The sequence below is a fragment of the Crocodylus porosus genome, unplaced genomic scaffold (genome assembly GCF_001723895.1).
Source record: "Crocodylus porosus isolate Cpor-Errol unplaced genomic scaffold, CroPor_comp1, whole genome shotgun sequence".
Classification (NCBI taxonomy): Eukaryota; Metazoa; Chordata; order Crocodylia; family Crocodylidae; genus Crocodylus; species Crocodylus porosus.
Window position 1 is genome coordinate 20,091,515 of NW_017728925.1, and position 9,379 is coordinate 20,100,893.

The 9,379-nt window shown below is 43.0% G+C and overlaps 1 protein-coding gene across 1 annotated transcript; it reads right to left on the reverse strand.

The window, feature by feature from the left end:
- Nucleotides 1-287: 287 nt before the first annotated feature.
- On the reverse strand, nucleotides 288-8,698 carry FBXW2 (F-box and WD repeat domain containing 2). The gene is made up of 6 exons (XM_019541068.1): nucleotides 8,107-8,698; nucleotides 6,338-6,532; nucleotides 5,779-5,912; nucleotides 4,714-4,800; nucleotides 3,488-3,657; nucleotides 288-2,013 (listed from the first exon to the last, which is right to left on the reverse strand). Exons 1-6 carry the CDS (start codon nucleotides 8,594-8,596, stop codon nucleotides 1,725-1,727), a joined length of 1,365 nt encoding a protein of 454 aa, XP_019396613.1. The 5' UTR covers nucleotides 8,597-8,698; the 3' UTR covers nucleotides 288-1,724.
- Between the last annotated feature and the right edge of the window lie 681 nt (nucleotides 8,699-9,379).

Consider the following 9,379-nt stretch of genomic DNA (forward strand, 5'->3'; position numbering starts at 1 on the left):
TGACTGAGCCAAAAGCTAAATGGAGACTTTCCTAGCTTGAGTGGCAGTTGCAAGCTGCCTGTAAAACAATCCATTGGATGCATCTCTGGTGTCCCCCCCGCTTAAGAATCTTTTAGTTATGGAACACTTTGATAACTTAAATGCCTAATGTCTACTGATGTTTTTGTACAAGAATACTTCCTAGAATCTGTAGCTCATTCCTTGTCCACAACCCCAGGGTAGGGAGCGGTCATCATGTTAAGATAATGGGGAATACTGAATGTCTTAAATAAAATACAGAGTCAATCTTCAAGCAACCTTATATTTAGAAGTTGTGTAAAAATAGACACTAGGGGGCAACTTTATTTTTCAAAAGTAAAAATGCACTTCTAAAGTGAGTCATGTTGTGATGGATACAGTTTTTAAATACAAGTCAGGTACAGTGATAGTACTTGTGATGGATGCCTGCTATTAAATATTTACTTAATCTTCTCTCTAGCTTGGTCAAGTCTAGTGAAGCTGGTCATATCAAACTACAATTGCCAATTCCACCCTTTAAGTTTTAAAACTCCTTTTTCAAGGGCTTATGTCCATGGTATCAGAGTTTGGCTCCCACTTTTCAATCTAGTTGGAACAGGTTAACATATGACCATTACTTTGCAAGGGAAGATAATTTTTGGATACCATCTGCTCAATGTAGGAGTTCAGGTTTAGTAGTCTATGGGTTAAGGGTGACCTTGTTCCCTTCCGTTAAGAAAAAAAAAAAAGTCCCTGGAGCACACTGTGCTTTGACCCTCAGACTGTGGAAAAGCATTAACAGTGCATTGCTGATAAAGCCATGCAGGGTGGACTTCTAGAGTTATGCAAGCATTCCATGTTTCAGTCTCTGAAAGAAGACCAAGACATTGCCCAGCATGTTCATTCAGTAGTAGTACAACGGCACAAACATTAAACCAGCAAGATGGTTTTATTCACATTGTGCTATCAACTTAAGTGTCCACAGAAAGACTGTTTGCTTCTGTCCCAACTTGACCTCAACAAGAGAAGTGCAAGACACCAGTCACAAATTCTCCAGTTCACATCTGGCAACTATTAGGTCAAATAATAACTGAGAAGGTGGCTCAGTCTGACCCAGGGATAGGAGTATCACCTTCACACAGCCTCAGAGAGGCTGCTGGTGTCATCCAAAAGTAATCTAACAATGCTTAAAAAACTCCACCTCATTTCTTGATTCCACGGAGTCATGGTTTAAAGCTCTGATAAGGAAAAGTCAATATAACCAAGACGCTAATATCCAAAGGGCCATTTTGGTTTCACTTGAGGGAACTGTGTGGTTGTGCACTGCCAACCAGCCTTTGCTGTTGCATACACAAGACTAGAGTGCTAAGATAACATCATCTCCTTTGTTTTATCCAAAAATAGGGCAGAAGTCTGCGAGCAAGTACTATAGACCTGATCGATAGATTTGAGTGATTTTTAACCTTTATCATCCTATACTTCAGAGCCCAAATATAGATACTTAAACATGACTACAGACAAAATTCAGTGGTGAATATTGCTAGCATGCTGTGTTGCATTATGTCAAAAAAACCCTTGAAAAATGCCCTAAAAATAAAAAGGTAAATGATTGTGCATTGCATGATGATACCGTTAGGTGTGCAACTTTGGTTCATGCAAAGTCTTCTGTCATGGACAAACTGCTGATAGTTCAAGGATTCATGAAGATCCTGGCATATGCCATCTTTTCAGCCATGTTCTTTCCATAATACCAAATGAATACTGTGGTCTGGCATACTGGTGGCAAAAACCAGGCCCATGTCATTTTGACCATCTAGTCCATTTAGCCAGGAGATTTCACCAGCCAAGAAGCTGGAACCTCTCTTTGACTTTCGATATTCTGGCAGAGGCCAGCGGCTAATCAGTTTTTCTGTCCTCAAATCCATTATATACAGGTAGCTGTTATCAAACAGCAGGGCAAATATCTCTCCAAAGCCCAGCAAGGACACATTTGCAAAGTCAGGAGGCTTGATAACCCTGGGGAGGGAAAAACAAGCATTTATCTCATTGTACATTAGCAAGCCTGCCTTGCATGAAACTGCACTTCCTACATACAAGTGTAAAAAAGGAAACGAAAACCTCTAAAGCAGGGGTAGGCAACCTTTTCTGTCTACAGGCCAGAATGATCCATCCCAGGTCACAGCAAGGCAGGCAGGTACTAGAACCATGCTGCAGCTGGCATTCGTCTCCCATGTCCAAGGGAGATCACCTACCACCAAATGCTGACAAAGTCACACATCTGTTAGTGGGATCCAAATGTTCCATGGACTGTGGGCTGCCAACCCCTGATCTAAACAAACTAGTCTGACCCCGTATGGCATTTCTTATGTTCTCACATTGATTTTCTAGGTGGATGCACAGTATTAGTGTCCAAATTTAGAACTTAGGATAAATCCAAATTACATCTTGCTGGAAGTCTACTATCCATCCAGAAAATCTATTATGTAATCTGAAGTTGCCATGGCTCAACTGTCATTCAGATTAAAGGGCACGAACTACTCGGAGTACTTGTATTTGAAATAAGGAAGAAAAGCACAGCATAGACTTATCGCATGATTACATTGCTATCTTGGAAAAGTCAAACCTGAGAACATAATGCCATGGGCAAAAATACAGCTCACCTGTAACAAATGTTTAGTTTGGAGTGTCAACATGAACCACCTAAAGTGGCAGGTGGTTCAAAGTAAAGTTACTCCTTACTTGTTACTAAACACCCAAGATTATATACACTGAACCTATAGGCCCCTGTTCTCCCTTTGCTTCAAGGTGGAGTCACTTTTGGGGGGTTAAACCGCTGGCTGATAGGTGGTGGTGTTATTCCTACAGCAAAGGCCTGTTCTTGGGAAGCTTTGATTCTGGCTGCAGACACTGCTCTGGGTCTGAACATTCAGTTGAGAACAGGGTCCAAATAAAACCCTACCCTGCTGTCTGACCACCACCCACAGCTGGCAGAAGCTTACTATATTATTCCACAGATGCTTAGGGGCCTGCAATAAGGTCTCAGGTTCAGGAATGCCAGCAGAAGGGGACAGTCTCTATACATTCTTATACTACTAAAGGACTCCTTAATATGGCCAGGTGAGTCACTACAAACCAACAAAATACTACTGTTCTTTCCCATGTGAACTTGTGTCAGCTACCAAATCTTTTTTTCACAACTAAACTAAGTGATTTAGGTTGAAAAACTATTCAAGGTGTGAAAGGGTAATAGAGTCCTGGTGCCAAGACAAAAACTAACAATATATTTATGTAGCAACACCAACTTCAGCTTAGCAGGTTTTATCCTAGTTTAACTAAAAGTGCACATTTAAAGGACTTTCACGAGGGTTGTTAGTTATGTAGCTGATGTATAAGGTATTAGGTGGATCTCAAAAGCTATACAGGTACTCTTGCTTGCTGTCTTTCAATACTAAACTTCATGTACATGTTTGTCTCAAACTGAAACTTTTACCTGAGAATATCATAGCTGGCAAAGTCCCATTGGTACAATCCTAGAGCTGAACTGCACACGATGTATTTGCCATCAAAGTGCAGTCGGGGCTGCAGTGAAATGCTGCGATCTTCAGACACTGACAGGGTTTTTAAGCATTTGCAATTTATTTCTCTTCCAATAGGCCAAATCTACAAATCAAAAACAAAACAGTGTGTCAGACTGCAAAGGACACAACTTGTGAGTTGTTGCACAAACATAAATGCAGGGATCACTTGGCCCATACTGATAAAGTGGACATTCTGAACCAGGAACAGTTAGTGAATTTAGACTAGCTATACATATTTTCAGAATTATCCTCTGGAACTAAAGCTTCTGACTAGACAGTACGAAGTACTGTGAGACTGATCAATTGGCTCTTCAGTTAATGGAAAATGTTATCAAAGTCTGTGGCATTTGTATTTCACCAAATGCCTTGAATCAGTCTTTCCTGACATCAGGAATATGGCAACACAGGTGTCATCTATCTCTATCAAGCATGGTACAAATACTGTAGTATTTGTCTTTTGAAGTGCTGTGTGCTATCACAATTCAAACAGAGGTATGGGTAAGTTGTGGCTCTTTGGCTAACAGCAGATCCTCATGATCATCAGGACAGTGTTATTAACTAAGTCATTTCAGATTTTTCTTATTTTCAGAGGGACTTGCTCTGCAATTCTGATACAGTATGTCTTGCTGAAGTTTTTTTTAATGTCAGAGGATTTTATTTATATTGCCCCTTTGTGTTCAGATAAAACGAACATGAGCAACATGTTTTTCATCAAAAATCTGTCTTAGCCATTTAATTTTTGTATTGCAGTAGTAGTTCCAATAAGCAGATGAACACTGTGCAACTTCAGACTACTTAGAGCCCTCCACCTCCCATAAATGCTTGCATATGTCCTTTGCTTGAGGGAGTACGGACACTGGGCAACCACTGCCTGTGCTTGCTCTTTTGCCTTGCTGCATACCAGGGCTGCCACTCAAGCAAGCCCAGCCATCCCAGTACTAGTCATTTATTTTGGTCCAAATGTGTGAAGAAAAACATCTGTCAGCCACTAGAGGCATTTGTCTTGTATATGTGTTTGCATAGTATACAGAGCGTATAAGGAAGTCAGTGTGCTTTACCAGCTCCAGTAGATGTATAGTAGGTGTATAAAGCATTCTATGCCCATTTGTCATGATATGCATTTAGACAAAGTACATACCTTGATTTCATATTTATCTGCACTCAGAAGAATATAATCCCCTGGACTATGCATGAGAGATTTGACCTTGCATTTCTGCAAAACCACCTACAATTGAAAAAAAAAATTAAATGGGACTAAAATTCATACAACAGGTATTTTGATGGCAAATTACCTACCCAAATCTAGTCTTAAATTTCTCCTGTATATATTTCAGGTTTTCAGTTACTTGGTATGTCACTTGTTGCTTTGGAGAGCAAGTGCTCTTAAAAAAACACTTAGGGTATGCTCATACTGCAGTCACAGCAGTAAGTGCAGCATAGTGTAGAAACGCGCTAACTTCTTGGCAGCGTAAGTTAGCCTAGACTGAGCTCTGTGCTACTGCAGTTAGACTTCTATCAACACCAGGCAGCGGAATTAGATTTAAAGCTAGTTTGCATCTACCCTGCACAGCAGAAACCTTTGTGACGGCAGTGTAGGTGTATGTACCATTAGTCAAGACACAGAAACTGAACACCACACTATTCCTGTTCCCACCGCAAACAACTCACTGTGCCAGACATTCCACTTACATTAGACATCAGCCCAGAAACCCCTTGAACAGCAAAGGACAGAGTTTGGCATTTCTGTATCCCCATTTGAGGGCATTGTGTTCACTTTCCTTTGTATTTTTTTGGTGTGCCAGTCACGGAAAAGCTGCACTAAATAAGATCACTGGCTCTTTTGTTATACTTGCACTTTAAAAGTGGCTTGGATTCACTACCTTGCATTTGTTCTTTGTACCAAACCCTGAAACATAGCATCATTCTATTCACTCTGCAGTAGGAACTGCATGTTTAAGGGGAAGGTGGGGGGAAGGGTCCAGTATAGCTGTGCAACTGCCTCTTCTGCTGAACACTTATTTTATAATATCAGTGTTCTTTGATGGACCATAACCCACAAACCTTATGCTATCTCTTCTCTGCAGGGCTACTAACAGTCCACATACCTCTATAAAAGCATAATGCTTGAGACACGGTACAGGTATGTAACAAACTTGTTTCACAAATGCTTTCCAAAATACTGTTAAAATCAATCCAAGCCTACCTTTGTGACCCATTCTGTGTGTCCAGTAAGTGTATTCAGGCACGTTCCTGTTGATAAGGCCCATACTTTCACAGTGAAATCTGCTGAGCCACTGACCAGGATATCAAGTTCATCATTGTAATCCACACTAAAAACTACAAGCAAAAAGGATTTGATATAAAAAAAATGCTGGCTCTCCCACAGAACCTACTCCATGCTGTGACATATGGAGCTTATGGTGGAACATGCTGCCTGTCATGCTGGGTTTCCACTGCTGGAGTAGACACTAGCTATTTAGTCATCTTGCTAGAACAGCACAAGGTGCATCATGCCTATGGCCCAGCATGGCTAAGCCTCGACCTTGCCAAGGAGAGGTGCCAGAGCAGCATCCCTATTTCCAAGTCTATTTTGGCTGTGTTTTACCACAAAAGAGCCAAGATGGAAAGCCATCCACAATACTGAATAAACAGGCTTAGAGCAGAAATAAAGGGCTCAGTATGCAATGGACTAAGACTCTAGGTGAAAACTTGGCTTCAAACCTAATTTGACTGGTGGACTTCAGTTGGAGAGCTTGACATACCTGCACCCGTGTGCCCTCTGAAGTGCTGCGTCTTGGCCCCTGAGCTCCATTCCCAACAGGCTACCGTGTTATCAAAGGATCCTGTCACAAGCTTTTGTTCATCAAACTTCACCGCAGCACAAGTGTGTGTCTGGATGCCATATATGCACTGCCCTGTGCTCACGTCCCACAGCTTTGCAGACAAGTCATCTGAACCTAGAATTTGAAAGAACAGGCTAGGGGGCAGCATGGAACTGGCATCTCTTCCCCAGTATAATACTGGGTTTCACCCAGTTACATCTTACATGTCATGGTTTTGACCAAGTAAGTAGGTGCTCTACCTTGCCCAAGTGGGAGAGTAAATGTTGTTTTCGGTTTGGGTGCTGGGTGCCTGGCCTCCCAGCATCCTACATCCACTTCTTTAACACAACTTCCAGAAACTCCTGTCCCAGTTGAGAGCAAACCCTCCTATATGCCAATATCTTCTGGAACTGCACAGGGATGTTCTGGAATTGCATAGACTGATTGAACAGGCACAGCTTTGGAAAGCCCCAGACTTTGTTGCGCTCTGAAGCAGCTAGGACTTTTAGTTCCACTTCAAATAGGAAAGAGGCATCCAATCCTTTTGAAAAGGAAGATGGGAATGGTAGTTAGCCTAGCTCCTTCCTTTTCACCTGCCAATTCCAATTCCCTCCCCGTCTTCTCCAAAAATACCTCACAACCAACCTACACTATCTGCTGACCTACCTGTTTTGGAGAGCCAAACAAAGCCTACTACACCTGTTTTCAACACTAATTGCTTCAGAGGAAAACAATGTGCTCCTCTTCATCACTTTTAGTCCTGCTGGCTAAGGAAGTGAAAGACTAGTCCAGAGAAGAGAACCAAAGCTACTGTGGCAATTTTAATGTACTGATCAAACCCAGGAGTATGGTCAGTCCTCCCAACTTATTTGACTAGTGTCACACTTGTTATGGTTCATAACATTAAAGAGTAAGTGACAATTATAGTGATGGGCTCCTGAATTGCTGCTGGGAAAATTTCTTTGCTGCATGCCCTAGCAGAAAATGTTAACCTCCTTACTCTTCACTCTTGTAGTTATGTATTTAATATAGGAACAAACACAATAGGAATTGTTTCTGATCATTCGATAGAAATGCAGCCTGACATTCTGAGATGCTTTTGCTAAATTCCATCGTTTTGTGGCTGCCGTCTTTATGACGGAAGGGGCAGGCAGCACCACCAGGGAGCGATACAGGCAAGCAGTCACAGTAAGTAGTTTATAAGCCTTCAAACAGACATTTAAGGTACACAGAGGACTGCACTGGCCTACAGACATAACGCACATCATAACAGTTTGCTATGTTCCACTGTGTGAAGCAGACCATCCTCCACCCCGCCCCCTTTATGGTGACTGTATGTTATAGATACCAAGTGGTTAACTTGAGCAAGGCACCCGAATGTGGAGAGCATTCCCTTTCTGTGGGGCAAAACAGCATTTTTGTATTCCTGAATGCACTTGCCATTTCCAAGCACTATATGGAGTTCTGTTAGTTTTACCCTCTTGTTGAACATAATTACAAGGACTTTAAATCTCCTTGCTCTTTTTACTGAAGGGACCAGTGAACATAGAGATGCCTCCATGATCATTGTGGATACCTTTAAGAAACTTACTTAAAACAACACTATTGGTGTTAAGTTGATAAAGCACATCATAACTCCTATGAAGTAAACAGCAAGATGGGGAAAATGAGAAATACTTAAGCGTCATAAAATATCCAGGGGTTCCTACCTGTACAAAGAAGTCCATCTTTATAGTAAAGTGCATATACTCTGGCACTATGTCCAATTAAAGAGGAGGTCTCAAAGGCTTCATGGTCCTTCAGTTGCTTCATCCTTAAAATAGCCTTCAAGTAAACCTTCTTCCAGTGCAGAGGGTCCTGAACAGAGTCATCTATCTGCCAGCCCAAATTCTTACAAGCTGTCTGCCACACCTCTGTACAGGCACTTATAACCTTATTCCACTGCTTAGAGACGAGGCAACATGTGAGTAAGGTCTGAGGATCGAGCCATTTTAGCAAATAAAAACTGAGTTCCAGCGGAAGAAGTTTGAGGAAGTCCCTCTTGAGAAGGATCTCTAGGTTATTGGAGAGGTGCCTGAGCTGGACTGCTCCACTCAAGCTAATCAGGTGATCCAGAGTTTCATTTTTCTGCAAGTCCGTCAGAGAAAGAAATGCAACAGAAATGTTATCAAGCCATGCTTCAAAGTCCTTTTTCTCCATAAGGTTATGGAAAAATCTACCTGTGGTACATCAAAATATTGTATTAGTTCTATTCAAAAAGAAAATGTCATCATCTCAGCTTTAATTATTGGTTTATCTGTACTCTCAAGCCCAACACTGACTGTTTGAGTCACTGTGTTAACTATATTGTTATGTATTCAAGTATTCAACACCTGCAACATCATGTTTGAAGATTATGTATTGGCTGTTTCACAAAGGACAGCCATCACAACTTAAAACGTATATCGTCAGAGACAAAGCATTAGTGTTGTTGCAGCACTGAACGCTAGTCCCGCCTCACAAAGTCTAAAGCCTAAACCGACCGTCTGAACTGCGACCCCTGAACTCCTCAGAGCGGCAGCGCCAGAGGCAGGTTGTTGGTGTGCGCTCATGAGTACATCCGTGCTGCTGCTTCCTCGCTCTTGTACAAGAGGGAGGAAAACCCTGTGGTGCTGGGGCACGGGGTCGGATGGCCAGAGCAGGCCTGGCCGAAACACCCCAAGTTACGGGGCCCTGCACCGCTCTGGACACAAGAGGACGGAGCCGGCCCGGATACTGCCGAGGGCTCGTCCTGTCCCAGGCGCTCGCATGCTGCTGCAGGGCCCCTGCCCTGCGGGAGCCCCAGCGCCATGACCACGGGGGAAGGGCCCGGCAAGCAGCGCCGTGTTCATGCCCGCCGGCGCCGCGGCCCTGGTGCGGACACTCCGTGCGCGGCCTCACACGTGCCCCGGAGCGCTCCCCTCCCGGCCCGGCCCGCTGCCCCGGAGCGGGCCCCGGGCACCG